The sequence below is a fragment of the Rasamsonia byssochlamydoides genome, assembly GCF_041956645.1.
Source record: "Rasamsonia byssochlamydoides strain NRRL 3658 unplaced genomic scaffold VTN77scaffold_27, whole genome shotgun sequence".
In the NCBI taxonomy this organism is placed as follows: domain Eukaryota; kingdom Fungi; phylum Ascomycota; class Eurotiomycetes; order Eurotiales; family Trichocomaceae; genus Rasamsonia; species Rasamsonia byssochlamydoides.
In genome coordinates this window covers 13,574-34,846 of record NW_027192410.1, presented here as the reverse complement: position 1 = coordinate 34,846, position 21,273 = coordinate 13,574, and the positions used below count along the sequence as shown (strand labels likewise).

The window sequence follows — 21,273 nt, the reverse complement described above, 5'->3', positions numbered from 1 at the left end:
GTCGCTTCCGCACGTCCAACTCCACACTCGTCCTTCTCGCCGTCGTCTTTCCTCCGCGTCTGCCTTTGTCTCCTGGAACATTCACGACATTCACCATCCATCATCGTTCCAATTGACTGTCCTCCTCGGTAGTGGAATTCGTCCAGCAAGATGGCGGCCAATATGACCAGCGAGGAGATGCAGGCCAAGATCACCGCGGCCCGGCGCGAGGCTGAGGGATTGAAGGATAAGATCAAGCGCAGGAAGGATGAGCTGGCAGATACGACCTGTAAGGGCTCCTTTGACGATTTGACGTTTCTGCACGATATCATCGCGACCAGATCAGCCGTCCGCCCGATCACAACCGATGGTGAATGAGAATGCTGACCCTATTCTTTTCTCCCCCGTATAGTGCAGCAGGTCGCCATGAACAACACAGAGCCTCTTCCCCGGATCGGGATGAGGCCGCGACGGACGTTGAAGGGCCATCTGGCCAAGATCTATGCCATGCACTGGTCGACTGACCGACGACATCTGGTTTCCGCCTCGCAAGATGGAAAGCTCATCATCTGGGATGCCTATACGACGAACAAAGTCCACGCCATTCCTCTGCGATCATCGTGGGTCATGACCTGTGCCTACGCCCCCAGCGGTAACTACGTCGCCTGCGGAGGTCTTGACAACATTTGCTCCATCTACAACCTCTCCGCTCGGGAGGGTCCTACCCGCGTTGCCCGGGAACTGTCCGGCCACTCGGGATACCTGTCTTGCTGCCGTTTCATCAACGACCGCCGTATCATCACTTCCTCGGGAGACATGACCTGCATGCTGTGGGATATCGAGTCCGGATCGAAAGTGACCGAGTTCGCTGACCACTTGGGCGATGTCATGTCCATTAGCATCAACCCGACCAACCAGAACGTCTTTGTCTCGGGTGCCTGCGACGCCTTCGCCAAGCTGTGGGATATCCGTACCGGAAAAGCTGTTCAGACCTTTGCCGGCCACGAATCCGATATCAACGCCATCCAATTTTTCCCGGATGGTAACGCGTTCGGTACCGGTTCTGATGACACGTCGTGCCGTCTGTTCGACATTCGCGCCGACCGCGAGCTCAACACCTACCAAGTACGTTCATTGCTGGATTTGCCGGATTCGATTTCGATCTGTCGCGGCTATCTACTTTTCCCTCTCTTCCATCTTGTTCTTTGATCCACCCAGTCTCCTGGTTTGCTGACAGCGACTGACTCTAGTTGAATTCGCAGAGCGACCAAGTGTTGTGCGGTATTACCTCCGTGGCATTCTCCGTGTCGGGACGATTGCTATTCGCTGGCTACGATGACTTTGAATGCAAGGTAGGTCACTATCGTTGTCACGTTTCACTCGGCTAGGCGATCTCACTGACTCAATTCCTACTAGGTCTGGGATGTCCTCCGTGGAGACAAGGTTGGCTCCTTGAGTGGGCATGAGAACCGAGTCAGCTGCCTGGGCGTCAGCAATGATGGTATCAGTCTGTGTACCGGTTCTTGGGACTCTTTGGTAAGTGTCGATTTACATCATCCCGCTTCGAGAGGTACGGCTACTGAGCCTTTTTTTTTTCCTGTGCAGCTCAAGGTCTGGGCCTGGTAAAGCCGAGATATACATATCTCTCTCCATCCTTCGAACGTGCTCGGCTCGAAACAGTCTTCTTGTATCGATGGGTGTGATGTTAAACACAAAAGCAATATGTCTGTCCTTTTGTACGATATTTCCTATTGACTACGGATGCTTGGTCGCCCTTCCCGCCATTTAATATCCCCACGTTTTGAGCGCAGCAAAACCGATCAAATGCTTGGTTGCACAGTCTCGGTGGTTGAACACAATTTCCTTTTCCCCGGTCATCCCTGCTTCGAAAACGACACGAGCACGAGAAGACGAGAGAATGCGGTGTCTTTCTGGATATCGTCGTGTTACGGTATAGCCTGGAAAGCAGGACTTTGGATCAGTGAGCCCAGGGAGTGCTGTAGAGGGGAAGCGACTGGAGCCATTTTCCTGAAGGTGTTGCTATGCTATGTGCCTGTTGTCTTGGATATCTTTTTTCCCTACGTGTTTTTTTCTTTTTTTCCCCATTGTGTTCCTTCCGTCTTTTTGCAGCGAAGTTTCCTTTTTGTACCTCCTATACACCTTTTGCCGCATGTACCCTTTTTGTGATCTTCTCTACCTCTTTTTGTGCCCTTGGGTGGTGGAAAGGGAGGATTTGTTTCCGGTCAGGCCATGATGCTATTGTCTGTATGCCCTCTGTTTGTGTCTTAATCGAGCTACTTCCCGGCAGCGTGTGTTCTCTTTTTTTTTTATACTTTTTTATACTCTTTTTTTTTCTTTTGAATCCTCACACCAGCCCTTGTTACGTCAGCTTTGGGGTTGCACATATGGATTGTTTCTTTTTACCTGTTACTTTTGCATTCTCTACCTGGGCCTTTCGATTCCCGATGCAATTAGCAAAGGGAAGAGGGGGTGTAGGTATCACCGGGACTTGCAAGGGATTTCCTCTGTTTTTCTTTCTGCTTGTGTCTCGGTTTCTATTTCCTTCTTCTTTTCCATGCACTTTTTGACATATGAGATCAGCCCCGGGATTTAGCGCGCAGGCCATTCGATGGACTGCAGAATTTACATTTCCTTTTGTTCTATATCCTTGTTATTGTTTAGATACACAATCGAGGCGAATTTCTGGACATGAAAAAGGAAAAAAGGAATTATGTGATGTATCGACGTGGTGTCTTTACACCACGAGGTATGCCTGCAAGGGTGTAGTGAGCGTGGTGACAAGACGCCCGACGTAAGGGATGAGATGATGGCTGGTGACCTGATATCTCTACCTGAGAAGCTCCATCCTGCATGAAAGATTTTCTCTTCCCGCTACCTAGCTACCTATGTAGGTATAAAATTATTTCCAGTTTTCGTGGCTCCACTGACATACTCCGTATGTACAGTGTACATACTCATTTAGCCTAAAATTCTGGACCCTCTATATAATGAAATACGGAGTACAGTTGGATTGAGACAACTTGTTTACCTCGGCACCCAGTAAGTTAAAGCCATGCTTTTGCAAGACGAGCAGAGCGAGTCATATGACTAGTTGGTCATTTATATATGTCTTTTTTTTTTCCCTTTTTGCCAAATTGCATTCCCCTCATGCCATGCATTTGTCAAGGCAAGAACCCTACCCTCGCATCGGCCGTTTTTCGAACCAGAAAGACCAGAAATTATCATCAACAATATATTCGCGATACTCCGCGATAATACCAAGAATGCAATAACAGGGTTTTAGCCGGTGTTTCTGACGATACTAATCACAATGACCTGTACATATTCTGCTTCTCCGCTCGTCCGTGAAGGCGAGTCAGGTTACGTTCACGCTCTCCCAGAGGTGTGGGAGAGGTCGATATAGAGGTATGTCTTTGACGGCAAAAACCGGCAGAATTACCTCCTGAGACAATTGTGCTGTCAATACGTTATTATAATACGTTATTATATAAGGGTGTAGGTGCAACCCTCTCCTTCATTCCAAGACGCAATTCTGTACAGTTCTCAGGTTGGAAGCATCATTAGCAATTACTTGCCCTTCCTTCTGAGAGAAGAAAGAAAACAACCATCATGGCATGCTTTTCAATTCTTCATGCTATCTATCTCTATATCCTCCTTGTCAGCGCCTCTCTTGGTCATGCAGCGTCCCTCTTTCCGCGGGTTACTCCTGGCTCGCTTCAGCAGGTTACCAATTTTGGATCCAATCCAACCAATGTGGGCTTCTACATTTATGTACCTAACAATCTGGCTGCGAAGCCGGGGATAGTTGTGGCCATTCATTACTGTAAGCAGAGTTCTCCATTGGCATCATTATCAGACTAGCCTTGATGTGACCATCATATATATCTCTGATGGATTAGGTACTGGCTCCGCACAGGCATACTATTCCGGAACTCCGTACGCACAGCTGGCAGAGCAGTATGGCTTCATCGTCATCTACCCGAGCAGCCCATACAGCGGCACCTGCTGGGACGTCAGCTCGCAGGCAGCCCTCACTCACAACGGCAGTGGGGACAGTAATTCGATCGCCAATATGGTAACCTGGACGATCCAGCAATATAACGCAGACACCACCAAGGTCTTTGTGACGGGCAGCAGCTCTGGAGCGATGATGACGGTGTGTGATTATATTCAGCAAGCCAAGTTATTGATTCTCTAACTTGATGTCTTCCTGCTACAGAATGTCCTGGCAGCCACCTACCCCGAGCTTTTCGCCGCAGCCACCGTCTACTCTGGCGTCGCCGCAGGATGCTTCGTCTCGTCCACGAACCAGGTCGACGCATGGAACAGCAGCTGCGCCTTGGGCGAAGTCATCAACACTCCGCAGGTGTGGGCCAGCGTGGCCGAAAACATGTACCCAGGCTACAACGGACCCCGGCCCCGGATGCAGATCTACCACGGCAGCATCGACACGACGCTCTACCCGGAGAACTACAACGAGACCTGCAAGCAGTGGGCCGGCGTCTTTGGCTACGACTACTACAGTCCCCAGCAGATCGAGCAGAACACGCCCCAGGCCAACTACCAGACCACGATTTGGGGTCCGAACCTGCAGGGAATTTACGCCACTGGGGTCGGACATACGGTTCCTATCCACGGTACCCAGGATATGGAGTGGTTTGGGTTTGCATGATTGGAGTATCTCTATCGAGGGCCTCGTGTCCAATGCCTCAAGAACGCAAGCATGGGCATGGACAGAGGAGCATGAAGTATACGGCACAGAAGGAGCTGGCTCGTTTCGGAAATTTGAAGCCGTTTAGTAGGGAAAATTGCAAAATCTCAATGTATGTACATGGCTCATGAATCGACGGAGAAAAGTGATGATTTAGTTGCAATCTGAGTAGCTTCTTTTTACTCAATAACTGTAGGGATTGAATAAGAACGAGAATAATTAAAAGGAAAAGGGATTAACAAAAACTAAATAAAGAAGAAAGTTAAAATCAAAATTCATGAAAAAAAAATGAAGAATGAAGAATGAATTTAGATACAATCTTCTTGACTAAATAAAAGTCTTGGCGGAGTGGAACTCGGTCGATGCATCATACGTCATCCGATGAAGCTATCCCGATCCAGTAAATACGTACGTACCCACTCTCCTGTTCATACTGAGTACGTCTGAGTTCCATCGGGTTATCGGCTGGATCATGTTGAAGTTTTTTACTAGTATTCTCTAGTCAGGATGCCTCTGTAAGATGGTATATAGTCGACAACAATCCCTCCTGACGGTAGGAAGCGCAGGTGATGAACCACTGGACAGGTGTCACGGGGTCGCTGGAGAGCTAAGCCTGTTTCGGGACAGCGGGAGATTAACAACCACTCGTTATCAGGACCCAGAGTACTCCACGGAGCACCGCTTCCGCCCATATCGGGAGAGTGACTTGCAACGAGTGAACTGGACTGATAGATTAGCAGGCTATGAACTAACTGATAAATGTCCTCATACTTAATAAGAGTGTGAGAGGAGTTCGGCTGCTCCGTATTTGAAATGTAATACTGTCGTTGACTCTTAATGTACCCTGTTGCTGCCTGCTGTACAAAGGGTGTGTCCCTGTCATGTGCCCCGCGCAGTTCCGCCCAGCATCTCCAGCTCGTATCATGTTGACATCGTCATTCATCACTCGCATCAGCCCGATCCATCTCAGGACCTGGCCTGCCTGCTGAATCCTAGACACCTCACTCAGCCTCGTCCATCACAAGAGATTAAAGAACTGCCAAAATAAACACTCCACTGGATTCCTCCCTCCCCGAGGCCCTTCACTTGTCCGGGCCAGAATCCGATCGCCGTCAACTGGGTCCAGGGACGGACCCCCGCCGTCTAATCCATAAGTCATTGGGCACCGGCCATCACTGACCCCTCCCATCGTTCGTGGTGCCTGTTAGGCAGAGAGGACGAGGAAGTACAGTCTACGATTTTCTTATGCTCCTTGGAATGACATAGCATATTCTTACCCTCTCCTTCTCTTTCCCTTATAGCCTTTCATCTAATGCTCGCCATCCACATCATCTTGGACTTGCTTGCAACGTCAGCTCGATCATCGTTACTTCTTATCTCAAGACAATCTCCCATGATCCTGCCATCGCTCTCAAGACAACATGGCTGACGCTCCAGAGCCAGACTACTCCACAGGTCCATCTAATCCTACCATCCCTCCCCGTCTCCGATATCCAACCTTTCCTCCCATCAGTCGATCGGTAGAGGAGTGGTTGTCTCAGTCTCGACCTGCAGAGATGGCAGCCAACAGTTTCCAGCCAGAACGTCCCTCGAGCTCTTTGAGCGAGAGCTGGGCCACTCTGAGTACATCGGACATGCACTCAGAGGACGGCACTCGATCTGAGCAGACCGACATCGGCTCCCTGATTGACCAGAACGGCCCGGACGATGTAGCCAGTCTTGATGAGCGGGAGAGCAATAGCTATGGAGAGGACAATGAGGAGGAGGATGAACAGAGCAGTATCTTGGAATCCCAGGAGCTGCCCCAACCTCTCTTCGCTCGTGATGATACCGCCGTAGGCGACAGTAACCTCACCATGAAGGCGGCCCTGCACCAATCCTTGGAGTCCATCGAATTCCCCGAGCCGGACAAGTGGCCCGAGGTCGAGCGGGTGGAGCTGAAACATACCATCCACATCCTGGACGAGGACGAGGCATCGGATCTGAAGACTCGTCTTCCTCTGAGGTTCGATCATAGCCACCTGGCGATTACGGTGCAACAGACGATGACGAAGCAGAGTCTGGACCTGGACAAGCCTTTCCATGTCCTCTATGTAGGGAATCCGGATTTCAGAAACATTGTCCTGGACAAGATCGGCGACGTCCTTGTCTCCAGTTCGACCGACAGCCTCGGGACCAGCTCTACCGAGTCCTCTCGCTACCACGTCGTTCCCACGTCTTTTGGAGCTGGGGCCACCCCGAATTATGCGGAGCTGCTCCCGATTCATGTCCAGTTGATTGTGGATGAGTGTGTCGAGGCCACCTGGGAGCTGCAAGCATTCAAGCCGAGCACCGTCACCCTCAAGTTTAAGAACAGGCCACCATGCACATCAGCTTGGACTGGATCCCAATATCACATTACGTCTTCCACCGGATGGAATCTGCCGGATGTAGCTATCATTTTCGTTTCGGATCAGGATTCTGACCTGACCGTGCGGACCCGGTCGCTGGCTCATACCTTTATGGAGAGACATGGTATCCCTGTCATGGTCATCTCCGAGGAACCTCTCTGGAAGAAGGCTGCTACGGAATTGATACCCCTGGACTATCAAAGCCTGCATATATGCTTAGAATCCCGCCGTCCTCTGACCGGGGAGACTGTGGTCTTGAGAAGATATCCCATCGATCTGAAGACCTTTGAGAGCATCGCCCCCGGGCAGCTCAACAGACACCTCGCCTCTCTGTCTGGCCTTTACCAAAAGACCACGTCCAGCGTGACCGTTCAGCGGGAGCCATTAGCACCACCCGAGACCAAGCCATTCCATGACAGTGAAAAATATCCGAAATCCACCATCTTCTCTGCTTATACAGAGCGTGCTCAAGAGTTGACGCCCATCCTACGTCTTGTTACGCTTGCGATTGTATTTGCTGTTGCCATATCGCTCGGCTACACCGCTATCAAAGCTCTAGCCGCGCTCTTTATCCAAATTTTCGCACGCTCAGCTCTATCGGGCCTCGCCTCTACCACCCCTACGGCAGTTGTTCCGTCCACGGAATTCCTCGGGCACACGTCGTTCCCCTTGAAGACTTCGTCTGTGAGCGAACACCGGCCACTAAGCCATAAAACCGAGGCGTACTCCACTGCGGGCGAATTGATGGACATTTCCCACATTCTCATGGAACCCCCGGCCGAGGCGGATGTGTTCCAGGTCCAGGTCGTTGGGGATTGCCATGTGATTATCAAACCGCCGTCGACAAAGAAACAGCCGAAATTCAACGTCAGCGTTTCCCGCAGTGAACAGACACTTCCTTATGAGCTTTCCAAACTGTTTGATGGCGTCTACACGCTGAGGTTAAACCGAGAGGATGCATACGGCCTTTTGAACGTGACCATTACTGTGAACTCCAAGCCGGCGGTGGAACAGACCCTCGAAGTCGACTTTGGCACGCCTTGGTTAAAAATTGAGAATTGGAAGAAGGCCGCTCAGGCAGTCTCATCCCAGATTCTGAAGGACTTCAGCACTGCCCAGACTGGACTCTCGGAGATCTACGGCCGTCTCTCGACAGACCTGCAGATCTGGATGGGGGACGTTGTCCGCAAGTCGCATGCATTGCGACGTGAAGCAGGGTCCTTCAGCCGCAATTCTCTGAAGCGTACGCGTGGAACGACCGATGTCGTTCTTTCAAGATCGATGGAACTGACCGAGTTCATCAAGCGCACCGCACAGCAGCAATTCACGGCCGCTTCTGCAGCACTACAGGAGCATAGCGGGATCTTCCAGGGCACACGTGAGTTTGTGAGCAACGCGCTGAACACGATTTCGGCGCATACCGTGGACCTGGAAAGTTTCAAAGACCGGCTCCACCGGATGAAGACATCAGAGTGCTTGGCACGGGCACAAAAGACGGCGCAACAGCTCACGAAGCAGAAACTGGGACAGCAGAGTCGCAAGCTGGACCATCCCCGGCACAAGGCTCGACGGCACAGATGATGGGACGGGTATGGCTATGGTATGGTATGGTATGGTATTTTTCAGGAATGATCTTCGGGTTGCTTGCCAGGGCGAAAATAGGGTTTGGATCTTTGGGTTTGAGGACAAGGCGGGTAAGCAAGGATTACTATAACTGGGTATAGGCGGATAGCGATTACCGGAACCATATGTTCTTGACGACGGCGGAACGATGATGTTCTATCTATCTATTATGACCGGCCAGGTTATTCCCCTCTTCCTGTCTGTTTGCATTTCATTATTGGGGGGTTTAAAGAAGGAGGGTGGCGAACACGAGCAAGACGAATCCTACTGAGAGAAATGTACTTTCTTATTCAATACAGTAATTTTTTTTCTATTCGATGATTCAGTATCGAGACTTGCAGTAACAGTAACAAAGATGGAAGACTCTTCTCAGTCTGCAGTGGTATCTCTGTTGCAACTGGACTGAAGATATAATTTGGACAAGAATAGACAGCATTTCATGAAAATATTTCACAACAATATCTACATGCTGTCTATTCGAGAGAATGAAAATTATGTACTCCGTCGTGTACTTGCAGCAGGCGGCAAGATCCGCCACTGAGCGTGCAGAGCCTACTATCAGGCACGCGCGACCCCTCCCCACCTTTTTTCTTAGGGCGGCAGCCAAAACACTCCTCCTTTGCACAAAAAATTCCCCCAATCTCCCAACCAAACCCCCATCCTGATTCTTATCTATCTGTCTCTTTTAGATAAACAGGAAATCTATCCGTGGATCTCTTTTCATCTATCGTTTTTGATTTGCATCTCTGCAAACTCCCTTCACCACCATGTCTGACGTGACTGAGACCAACAAGCCTGACCCCGCCTCCACCGCTGCGGAGAGCGTACAGGCGGCCACCAGGACCGCCCCTGCGGCTGAGAAGCCTGCCGAGACGGTCGCAGAGGAGGAAAAGAAGTTAACTGTGTCGGAGAAGGCGACTGATGCCGCTGCTGAGGCGGCCAAGACCACCGACAATGTTTTCTCCATGTTTGGTGGCGGTCCCAAGAAGGAGAAGAAGGAGGAGCCTGAGGAGGTCGATGAGCCGTCTGGTTCCTCCAAGGCCCAGAAGGCTGAGGAAGAGGTGAGTTATTAGATTTTTGCTACGGGTTTTGATTTATTTGTCCTGTTCTGTTGCGCTGGATAAAGAGAGGGTCGAAAGGCCTATTGCGGGGGAGGGGTTATCGGTCGAGGACCTCTCTTGTTTCGTCTACTTCAGCTTCGCAATCTAAATCTATTATTGTTTTCTGGTCTAACCGTTCTTCAGGATGAGGCCCCTGAATCCCCCGACGTCCACTTCGAGCCTGTCATCCACCTGACCGAGAAGGTCGAGACCAAGACCAACGAGGAGATGGAGGAGCAGGTTTTCAAGATGCGCGCGAAGCTTTTCAGATTCGACCGCGAGAGCAAAGAGTGGAAGGAGCGTGGTACCGGTGATGTGAGACTGCTGAAGCACAAGGAAAACCACAAGACCCGTCTGGTGATGCGACGAGACAAGACCCTCAAGGTCTGCGCCAACCACTACAGTATGTCGCCCGTCTCGCTGCAAGAGATGTTCAAGGCTGACTCTTTCCAGTTGTCCCGGAAATGAAGCTCTCCCCCAACGTTGGCAGTGACCGCAGCTGGGTGTGGAACACTTCCGCGGATGTCAGCGAGGGTGAGCCCGAGGCCCAGACTCTGGCGATTCGTTTCGCCAACAGCGAGAGTGAGTTTCGACGTAAACATGCTTTATTTTGGGGATTGCGCTAATGATTATTTTTCTTAAAGATGCCCAACTCTTCAAGGAAGCATTCGAGAAGGCTCAGAAAGAAAACGAGAAGCTCTTCGCCCAGGCCCAGGCCTCATGAGCGACCGGCCTTGCCGATAAAATATATGAGAATGGCGCAGTCTCTTCAACCCAACACAAAGAGTGTTTCCAGCTGCCACCGGCCCTTCCCCCTGTTCCAGCCCGCTCCGTTTCCCCTCCTCTTTTCCGTACACCAGTAACACCACCCCTTCGTTAATCCAGCACAATACAACACCATGCTACGGCGCACACGAGACGGCAGATATGTGGATGTTGATCTCGACGCACGCGTGTGGGATCCTGTGACGTGACGTGATGAGACTTGACAGTAAGGCAAGGCGGCGCACCTGTGAAGTGATTTCTTCTCGTTCAGGTGTGGCTTTTTGCTTGGATGGATGGACATTTGGCGGTTGTGGTAGGTAGATTATTATTATTATTTTCTAGTCTAGAACGTCACGATCGAAGATATCATATCATTCGAATTTATAGCATGCACGAAATGCACATATCGCTTGATGAACGAGAAAAAAAATCCTGGGTATTGAATTCTTCTACGGAGTACAGATGTACAGTACGTAGCTAGGATTGATTATTTCCTTGCTCCATAAATGGTCCATATATAGTCTGCTTTTTGTAAATTTTTTTTTAAAAAAAAATAAGAAAATGCCAGATTCAGGAATAATAATAATTTGTCCCTACTGGTCGTCTATCCACAGTCTGCATGTCATAGGGCTGAGTAGATATCCATACGTACAGCTGGGGTTGTCTCGATGGGGTCCCGCCGATCAATCAATCGCGCAGAAGCAGAGCAACTGAACCGACCCCGCTACGGGACCCAGTAGGAAGAGAGTACTCAGAGTACTACCTCCTACCTGGTACCTTACTACCTACCAACCTACCAACTGGCGTCCTTCACCTAGCACAGCGGCTCAACTGACTAGGTAACTAACGACGCGCATTGTTTCGCTGCAACTCTCACCTTCACTTTACTTTACTTTACTTCCACCTCGGTTGAATTATTAACCATTCGCTCACTTGCCCTTCGAGACACGACACGACAGACACGACAGACGCGACCCTGCAGCATCACTCCACTCCAGCTTCTTGCTGCTTTGGAGAGTTCAGTTCCTCTTTGAGTGAAAGAAAGAGGTTACTTTACTGTGAGGGCAGGGGGAGACGAAACGAGACGAGAGAGTTAGTTAGTTTACTACTACTGCTACTGCGCAGGGACGAGGTCGTCTCTACCGATTGATCTGCCAAAATGCCTGACGTGAGTGTTTCTCGCTTCTTCTGTCGCGAGAGGAAGGAGTTGCGCGGCCCTATTCTCGCTGACTGCCCTCGTGTCGCGACTGACGCTGACATCTGGTGAATACAGGTCAAGAGAACAATCAAGTTGGTGACGGAGCAGCATATCGTGTATGTCCCTGTCAACTACGTCGACGTGATACGCCCGCGTTCTCCCTCTCCCCTCTTCCTCCCGCCGAGTCGTCGCGTCGCGTCGCGCATGTTTCTGTTTAGATTTTGATTCAATTGAGCCCGTGCTAATTCGATAAATTCTTGCAGCGAGGGCAAGGACTCCGGCGTAGAAGGGTATCCGCTTCGACGATGGTGGATTGAGATCTACCTGTTGAACGAGCATGGCGAGCAAGTGCCTGCCAACCTGTTTGACAAGGTCACGTACAGGCTACATCCCAGTTTTGGCGACCGAGCTGTTCAGAGTATGTCTGTCATCGCGTGAAATACGCAAGAAGATTGCTTGAGTTGAAATTCGCGCATTGACTGATGTCTGTCTTTCTTATAACAGCCTTCAAGAACCCACCCTTCCGGATCGAAGAAGAAGGATGGGGTGAATTCGACATGACGATTAGCCTCCTCGCTCCCGACAAGGAACACCACATCACGCACGACCTGAACTTTCAAGCGACTCGGTATGAGTCGAAACATGTCATTGTAAGTGGCTGATCGCGATTATAAGAAAATAGCTTCACTCATGTTTTGCTTCTAGAATTTCAAAAACCCCAAACCCGCTTTGCTAGCCGCCCTGCGAGAATCGGGTCCTGTGCCCGGAGACGAGAATGGCCTCAAGACGAAGCGCACCGCGACGGGGGAAGAGAGCGCCAAGAAGAAGAAGCGAGTAGAGAAGAACGTGAGTGTTCCTGCATGAAGGTAGACCGGTACAGCAATGCTAATCCTCGCAGGTGGACATGGACAAGTTGGCGGACGGTCTTCAGAAGCTTGGCGAGGACGATCTGCTGCAGGTGGTGCAGATGGTGCACGACAACAAGTCGCCAGACTCGTATACCAAGAATGATGTTGAACGTAAGCAGCAGCACTCAACCTTGGCACTGCAGAGGAACCAAGCTAATTGATTTAATTTTTCAACAGAGGGCGAATTCCACGTTGACCTGTACACACTCCCCGATAATCTCATCAAGATGCTGTGGGACTTTGTGCAGGAGAAGGGTGTTGTATGAGGAGACAACACTCGGAAAGAAAAAAAATATAAAAAATTAAAAAGAGGCACTACGTTGGGAAAGTGCAGTGCGATTTTATGTATTTTTTTTTTACTTTTAACCCTTTTTTTTCTTCTTCTCACTTGATGTATGAAAGGAAGGAACCAGCGAACGAACGATGAACCAACCAACAAACGAATAAAGGAAAAGAAAGGAAAAGGGCATGCATGCAAATGCGTTGCATATCTATGCCCCATTTTCCCCCATTTTGAACTCTTACAATGGAATGGAATGAATGGAATAAATAAATAAAGAAAGAATTGATCGATTGATTGACTTATATTACCAATCCGATATCACCTCTTGGAGGCAAGGAAGGAGGAACTTGACTTGACTTTGGAGAAAGAACACATTTCTTTTTCCTTTGTCATCTCTTTCTTCGTTCGTTCGAATTAATTAATATCAAAAATCCAATCTCAGTGTGGTGAAAATGTAATCTAACTCTTAGTGATTAAAAAAAGAAAACTGAGATTTTGAATAACTGACGACCAGAAACAAAAAGACCAATAAATAATTGCTTGGCTTTGCTTTGCTTTGCTTTGTTCATTTATATTAGCTTTTTTTTCCCTTTTTTTTCCCCCTTTTTTTTTGAACCCTTGGAATGAATGAAATGAGATGCAATGCAATGCAATGCAATGGATGGAATAATAAATAAATAACCGATTGCAATTATGTCATAACTGATCGATTGACTTGAGATTGATACCACCAATCTGATATCAATCACACTTGGAGGGACGCAAGGAAGAAGGAAAGGAACTTGACATGGATTGAGAGAAGGAAACCATTTCTTTATTTTATTTATTTTTTTATTTTTTTCTTTCGTTCGTTCGTTCATTTCGAATTCGAATCAAAATCCAAATCCAAAATTCGAAATTCGATCTCGAATCTGGAAAAAAAAACCAACAATTATTAATTGCTTTGCTTATTAGCTTTTTTTTAAAAGCCTTCGAGATTATTACTTGTTACTTATTACTATTACCTAGTTACCTAGTTATACTGTCAGCGATATACTACAGACACTTTTTTTTTCATTAGAGCGAACAAAGAGCAGGGAAGCAGGGAGTGAGTCAAAATGAAATCAAATTTTTCCTATAGATAGATAGAATCATGATCACTGAGTGATAACCAACTAAGGAAGATGGATAATAAAAAAAAACAAAATAATTAGGGATATCTTATCTATTTCAGGGTCAGATGGAAGGGGGCTTCTTATATATAGCCGAACCAAAAATATGGCTGATTCCCATGAATTTCTAGACCAAATAAAAGAACATCTATTATCTGGATGTCTTACAGGGTTGAAGCCCTTACACTGATGTGATGATGACTTAGTGGGCAGATCTGCTTGGCATCGACAGTTACGTAGTTACTTAGTTACCTAGGTAGGTATCGTTGATTCGGATTTATTATCCTTGTTATATCCTTGGTATGCTTTCATCAAGTCAGTAAGTACACATATAAGTCACAACCAAGCATAGTCATATGACATACAGTACAGTAAGAACTATCAATAAGATGAAAGAAATAAGAAGTTGAGGATTCTTTCTCATTCTTTTAAGCTTAGGACTGACAACCTTGATTTTGGTCCAACTATTAATAGCTTAAATTTAAATCAATCAAATCTAACATATCAACACAATCCAAGAAGGAAAAGAGAAAAGAATTGTATGCGTGTAATGCACTGTACCTGTGTATGTAGTATGTATGTATGAATTGCAATACCTGATCAAGAGAAAAAATGTGAGATAAAAACGCAGATACAAAGACAGATAATAGATAAACAGCCAGACAGATAGAATAAAGACGAGATATTCGTTCATCTAAAATTACACTTGTGCCTCCGAAAGAAACAAACAATTAGCAACGTGATATGATATGAAAATGACATGAGAAGAAAATGTTCACTTCAGTCCAGACTCCAGAGCACACAGCCTGTCTTATTACCTGCAAAGCCAGCTGCAGGAAAGCAAACACGGGCCTGGCTGGGTCAGTCGATCGAAGTTCCATGATTAGATAAGAAAAATAGATGTAAGAAAAAGAAAACAGACATGACAGCGACTCAACACAATGAAACAACTGGAACAGGAACAGTGGGGGGATATCTCGAATCAAGACAAACAAGCGTAAGCAGACATGTAATCAGTCAATCAGTCAATGAAATACTTCCGAAGAAGTCAGCCGGCATAACCAGTCAGTCAATCAATCCCATCAATCGAATCGAGCTTTTCGTTTGTTGGAGTTTGAGTTCTTTCGTTCTTCCAACGCGACTCGTGAAGACCATTAGTCTAAGCAACCCAAACGAACCGATCCAAATCAAAATCCCAACTTCTTTGCTGCGATGAACTGAAAAGTCGGAACCCAATGCGCCAGCGCCTCAGACAGAACAGATAGAAACCGTCGTCTATTAAATGATGTTGAAAGCGGCGTATGCATACGATTAGAATAGAATGGTAGAAGAGAGATGATTGATCAGAAGACGCCGTTCCTAAAGAAACAACGTTAGACGTCGGGTCCCTGCTCACAAGGACACTGGCAAGACATACTGCTGCAACAGGTTCTCAATGCTGTCGGCATCGATCTCGCTCCCCCGAGACAGCTGCCGGGGAATGTCCACAATCGTGGCAAAGACATCTCCCCCTTTGTACGCCAGCAGAGCCGGCGCGTCGATGTGGTTCATCTCTGCGATCTCATGGTGCAGCTTGATGAACCGCGTCGTCACCTGCTTCCGCGCAATCACGGTCAGGGCTTCTTCGACTTGGGCGCTGAGGGCGGACTGCGTAGACCAGTCAGTATGAACAACAAAAAAAAAAGTCAGGGGCAGCAGTCAGTCAACATACCTCAGGATCATAGATGCAGACGACAACCACCGTATCTGATGCAACCCGTTCAACTGCGTTCAGGTACCCCGCAGCATCAACGGTAAGAACATCTCCATACACCCTCTTGCTCGGACTGGGTTTCCGCTGGCTTTGCTGTTGCAGCTCCTTCAGCCGCGTCTCCCGCCATCGACGCATGAATTCTTCCTCATCAATGTCGTCATTGGGGGAATTCTCCTTCTGCGAACGTGTCTCGGCCTTGGGCGTCTTCGAATACGAGTCCAGGCCGGCGACACTGAGCAGAGTCCGACGGAACGAGCGCTTGCGGGCCCGTTCGAAGGACTGTGCGTCGGCGATCACACCCTTGGGGCCCGTGTTGGCCTCGAAGACGGTGGAGGGCACGGTGTAAGCGGCGGTTCTGGAGACCATGTTGGCGGGTCGATGATTGTAGTCTTCGTCGTCAGAGTCGTCGTCGGAATGGACGTAGTGGTTGTTCTGGTCGTCGGCGTCGGAGTGGGAAGACGACTCGTCAGAGTTGTCGCGGTCTTCTGGATGACCGCGAAGCTTCTCTTTGTGGTTGAAGAGGCGATCGAATTCCTCTTGAGCAGTGGACATGATGAAGGGGAGGAAGAAGACTGTATGAGAAGGGGGACGGGCGCGCTTATTTTTATAGAGAGCGAACGTTCCAAAGGGCAAACAGTGACAGTCGGTCGATGACGACAAGGTCGGACCCCGGTCTGTGGTACGCAGTGTTTCAGGCTGGCAGCTGAGGTGGTTGATTGTGGACAGGTTAGTCACTTAGCGAGGATGCGATGTTAACAGTTAACTTTGCGGGTGGTGGGCGGATCTGGGAACCCCGGTCTGCAGCCAAGTCACTAGCAGCGCTAAGAGAGGCGTTGCAAGTAATCGGCAGAATCCCTGAGCAGTGAATTCGAACAAAGCAAATGACAAGCTGTTTCAATGATCGACTGTTGCCAACGTCGTATTTGGTCTCCTAAAATTGAATATCACTGCTACGGTGGATGGTCACTACTCCATACTCTGCCTGCCGGGTGACCTCTTTCCTTTTCCTTTCAATCTTCCCCTTAATTTCGGGCTATGCCTGGCATGGGGGATCAACGGGGTCCTGCGGGCGCCTCCACGCGCAAACATGATAAAATTTAAAATTTCACTGCGCCTCCACAGCCCTGCAGGACGGAAGGTTATGCAGACAGCAGCCCGGTAGGTGGGAGACAAAGGATGCCGGTTGTGCCTGCTCTCCAGGCTTTCTCCTTGCCGGTTCTTTGTTCTGCCACGAGGCTAATCTCGCCAGCCAATAGGAGCGCAGGGATTGTTCCTTTCTAGGGGAATTTGTGGCTGGGCGTTTCAGAATGACCGATCGCCCCGCCAAGACTGCCAAACGTCACGGCCATTCGCGGCGGTCAGCAGAATTCCCCCTTGGCGCAAGCTGAAACGGTCTAGAAGCCCCAAAGAATATTCTTTCCGCCTGCAGGCCCACAGGGAACCATGGACATCATCAACGGAGGACCCTAACAAACAGCAATGTGAGAGTGCCGCCATTTCCTACTGTAGAAAGGCGTAGGAGGGAAGGGCAATTCATCAGAGTACTCCGTACAGAGACAACTCTTTCCTACAGAGGCTATAGCAGACTCAGCAGAGAGAATCTGACCATGATCACTGCGAAGATCACAGCGGCAGTGCAACTCTGCAATTGGCAGAAGAGGTTGCCATGTTGCGGCACATTCTTCGCTGCGCGTCGGATATTAATAGCGCTTGCCTAAGTTTCAGGCGTGTTTCAACTGTCGCCCAGCACCCTGAAACCACCTATGAGTAGCCTAGGGTAACTCCGGAGGAAATGATCAGCCGCGAGTCTAGCCATTCAAATTTTCATTTTCAACCGAATCTGCAAGAAAAATTAGAATAAGCTTTTCTCTTGCCCTGCCCATCGCATCGCATCGGAGAGCTGATTCCGAATGGTGGACTAATTATTTTCACAACCTCACAGGTGCACCGTGAACCTTACTGTCAAAAGTCAAACTTCCCTGAGAGCTCAGCCTACAGAGATGTTGGATCTTACCAACCGTACGGAGTACTAACGAGTTAGTTGAATCAACGTTTTTATACCGTCTGGACTAGTCATCTACTCCGTAGTGTAGTCTATCTACCTAGGCGATTAGGTTAGTACTCCGTAGTTAGTAAAAAAAAAAGACACTCAGACCGACTCACCGAGTCGGTGACTCACCACGTCAGCATGACATGCGAACTCTGACCTGTATGACCAAAGACCAACAGTCTGGGACCGACTGATTGAGTGGTTATCCGTGGGCCCTACGTAGTCGGTCATCCTAAGAGGCTACTAAGACATATTCCGGTGGACCGTGGACACTGTCAGAACTAAAATCAACTACACCGACAGTCACTTGTCTCTCCACAGTACTTGTCTCTCATCTTTTGCGCCATTTACTATTTCCTGCTGAGGTCAATCGATCATGACGTTCCAGTAAATTAGGAGTAATGACTCTGAACTCTATACGGCCGTACTGTACAATAGACGCTGAGATGGAATAAATGGGGAGATAGATGACTACACGAAGCATACCTTTTTTTTATATATAAGAAAAGAAAAAAATTCCTTTATCAATTACTCAGACTCAGCAGTCGACAGAACTTTACAGACCCACAAGCTCATATCTTTGATGGTCCGTTCGTTGACGTAGTTGTCAGAACAGAATGATCCCACGCATGCCCGTGCTTTTTGTCTATCTTCAACTGCTTCCACTCGATTCCCATTCCTCCGTGCGGTGTGCGCAAGTAATAATAATAACACGGAGTATTATACTGGTGGATACCGTGGGTCATGATAGATTAAGGAACTCAAATGACCCCACGCGTTATGATATGACATGACATGAGGATAACAACCCCTCTCCTGGTAGGAGTGTCGGTAGTACTACTGTACCGTACTCTCGAGGGTGATTCCTTTTCTAAAGAGAAGGGCTTATGAATTACCCTAAGAGCGCTATGGTGGACTGAATCTGTATCTACTATACGGAGTAGAGGGGCTCCATATCTCCCCTTGTAAAAAAAAATAATCGAAAACCACTAACTAATATTTGCCGATAACAACCCCTCTCCTCCCCTCCCCACTCCGATACTCCATGCTCCGTAGTTATAGTTGTCGTTATTATTGTCAGCGGCTCATTTACCGAATCCGGCTGTACGAAGTACTCCGGACTGTATGGAGTGCAGAGTACGGAGTACGTCAAGCTAGCTTATGGCTTAGCCAGCTTAGCGTCAATAGCAGTCAGTCATGGCTCATGGCATAACCCAATCAATTAATCAATATAATACCTACAGAGTTAGACGTTATCAAGGTTGGTGGTATCTGCATGTGGAGACAGTAAGCAGGGTCGTCGATTAAGTTTTTATTCTCCGTAGTTGGACCTGATATCATCCTTGACCCCAGTCAATTAGCAGTAGTTAGTAGTAGTTACTAGTCAGCCAGACTATCAGCATGCAATCTGGATGAATCGATTCGTCTGACTCTAGTCTGACCACCTGCAGGCTGCGGCTATTAGCTCAGGTTTAGTTCAAGAATCAAGTCAAGTCAACTGGCTGAATCTTTAGGCAGCCAGACATGCAGACATGCATACCCCGCAAGGACTAGAGACTCTAGAGTGGTCAGTCTCACCAATCAAAAGACCCTGAAAGTTGGAAGAAGAGGATATCCCTGTCAGGCATCAAAGTTCAGAATACGCATTTGGTCAGATCATCTGACTGATGGCAAATGCGGGGCGATGACGCGGCGTATAATGCTGATACTGATAGATAAATATTCAGGCAGTCTTCTATTGCACTTGATGGTGCTGAGGTGAGGTGAGGTGAGATAAGATGCTATGTATAGATGAAACTGAAAGGGCGAGTCTGAAACACTTGGGTACCTAAGTACCTAAATAACTACCTAGGTACCTACACTAGGAATTAGGTACCAAGATATGCCCGTCGTCTTCACTTTGCAAACTATGTATGTACATAGGTAGACTGTCGTCATATCTAGGTTGTATACTTCAGTTATATTGCATTGATCTTCGATTATGACCACACAAACAGCGACAGGCAAGATAACACCGTCTATCCATTTCTCTGCATACTCTCTTCTCTCGAGACAATCTCCATAGCTCCTCTCTACGCATATGACTGCTACAGAATACAGACAGGTATGTATAGTATAGTATAGTAAGTAAGAAAGAAAGTTAAGTACTCAGGCATGGGCACGACCCTCGGCCCCCAATCTTACCTACCTACCTACCTACCACCTCCTTCCCAGCGTATAAAACAAAACACCTGCGACTGGATTGAACGAAAGCTGCTGGCTTACTGACTCTGACTCTGACTCGTTTGAGGATGGATCATTATTATTATTGGTTACTTACTTGATCTGTGTGAGACCGAATGAAGGAACAACAAGTAACAGTAACCAACAGGAAGAATCCAGATGAGCGGGGGAAAAGTAATAATAGGAAGGGTCCGTAGGTTGGCATAGAAATAGAAATAGAAACAAAAAGGTCTGATCTGGCTGACGAGGTGAACAGCCTACCTTCTTACGTACGAAGGTATGTACAGTACGCACGTACGAATGAGGTAGAGGGTTGGTTGAATGAACAACAACATAACATAACATAACGACGGGTATTGTATTTGAAGACCTGAGTGAGGCCCATTATTGGTGCCATGGACGATGGATGGATGGTTGGGCAGAACCTATATTTATTCAGATCCAGCTGCACTACTCCAAAACAAAGGCCCTCGTCGATAAGCATACCCAGGAAGTAAAGACACTTCTTAATCTATTGATAATTGAGGCCAGCTGGCTCTTCTCAAGTCAACTCGAGTCTGGAAAGGCACAATATCTACAGTACATTACATGGGCAGGACCTGCAGGACTGGATTAGGTAGCTATATTTCTTGCTTTCTTTCTTGCAGAACAAAGCCAAATAGCATACACACAGAGCATTTACACTACTGGAGGGATTCACCGCATTCCATGCGATTGGAATTGCATACGAGGAAACAGGCCCGTTATCTGGCTACTTGAGACAATGATATAATATAACATAGCCAAGGCCAAGAGGTCATATATGGTAGGTAAGCAGGTTGGACGGCTCATAATATAGTAGGTATGCTCTGTACCCTATATATAGACCTATATAGGTGCATGCGTGACCTAGTATAACCAACTCCCTATGTACATACATATCTAAGTAGATAAGTAGGTAGATAGTTAGAGTCAACTACCCAGGTACCTGGCTACGTTCCTGCCCCCTTACATAGTTATTATGCTCGACCAACCTGTCTTCAATTCATTCATTCAAGCTTAGGCTTAGGCTTCTTTCTTCCTACCCTTGATCAAGATCAAGATCAAGGCGGATAATAGAGTAGAGAAGAGAACAACAC

The 21,273-nt window shown here is 48.0% G+C and overlaps 6 protein-coding genes across 6 annotated transcripts; 5 read left to right on the top strand and 1 right to left on the bottom strand.

Moving 5' to 3' along the window:
• Positions 1-162: 162 nt before the first annotated feature.
• On the top strand, positions 163-1,605 carry VTN77DRAFT_3750 (uncharacterized protein; the record flags this gene model as incomplete). Its single annotated transcript, XM_069419733.1, has 5 exons — positions 163-268; positions 392-1,104; positions 1,242-1,331; positions 1,396-1,515; positions 1,585-1,605. 5 exons carry the CDS (start codon positions 163-165, stop codon positions 1,603-1,605), a joined length of 1,050 nt encoding a protein of 349 aa, XP_069278100.1.
• A 2,615-nt stretch (positions 1,606-4,220) lies between these two features.
• Positions 4,221-4,799, top strand: VTN77DRAFT_3749 (uncharacterized protein; the record flags this gene model as incomplete). The annotated part of the gene is made up of 1 exon (XM_069419731.1): positions 4,221-4,799. One exon carries the CDS (start codon positions 4,221-4,223, stop codon positions 4,797-4,799), a length of 579 nt encoding a protein of 192 aa, XP_069278099.1.
• A 1,333-nt stretch (positions 4,800-6,132) lies between these two features.
• Positions 6,133-8,682, top strand: VTN77DRAFT_3748 (uncharacterized protein; the record flags this gene model as incomplete). Its single annotated transcript, XM_069419730.1, has 1 exon — positions 6,133-8,682. One exon carries the CDS (start codon positions 6,133-6,135, stop codon positions 8,680-8,682), a length of 2,550 nt encoding a protein of 849 aa, XP_069278098.1.
• An 809-nt stretch (positions 8,683-9,491) lies between these two features.
• On the top strand, positions 9,492-10,548 carry VTN77DRAFT_3747 (uncharacterized protein; the record flags this gene model as incomplete). Its single annotated transcript, XM_069419729.1, has 4 exons — positions 9,492-9,785; positions 9,969-10,227; positions 10,278-10,406; positions 10,469-10,548. The coding sequence occupies 4 exons, from the start codon at positions 9,492-9,494 to the stop codon at positions 10,546-10,548; spliced, it is 762 nt and encodes a 253-aa protein (XP_069278097.1).
• A 1,200-nt stretch (positions 10,549-11,748) lies between these two features.
• On the top strand, positions 11,749-12,961 carry VTN77DRAFT_3746 (uncharacterized protein; the record flags this gene model as incomplete). The annotated part of the gene is made up of 7 exons (XM_069419728.1): positions 11,749-11,757; positions 11,863-11,903; positions 12,051-12,205; positions 12,292-12,437; positions 12,493-12,633; positions 12,686-12,806; positions 12,873-12,961. The coding sequence occupies 7 exons, from the start codon at positions 11,749-11,751 to the stop codon at positions 12,959-12,961; spliced, it is 702 nt and encodes a 233-aa protein (XP_069278096.1).
• Positions 12,962-15,472: 2,511 nt separating this feature from the next.
• On the bottom strand, positions 15,473-16,434 carry VTN77DRAFT_3745 (uncharacterized protein; the record flags this gene model as incomplete). Its single annotated transcript, XM_069419727.1, has 3 exons — positions 15,473-15,488; positions 15,547-15,776; positions 15,841-16,434. 3 exons carry the CDS (start codon positions 16,432-16,434, stop codon positions 15,473-15,475), a joined length of 840 nt encoding a protein of 279 aa, XP_069278095.1.
• Positions 16,435-21,273: the final 4,839 nt, after the last annotated feature.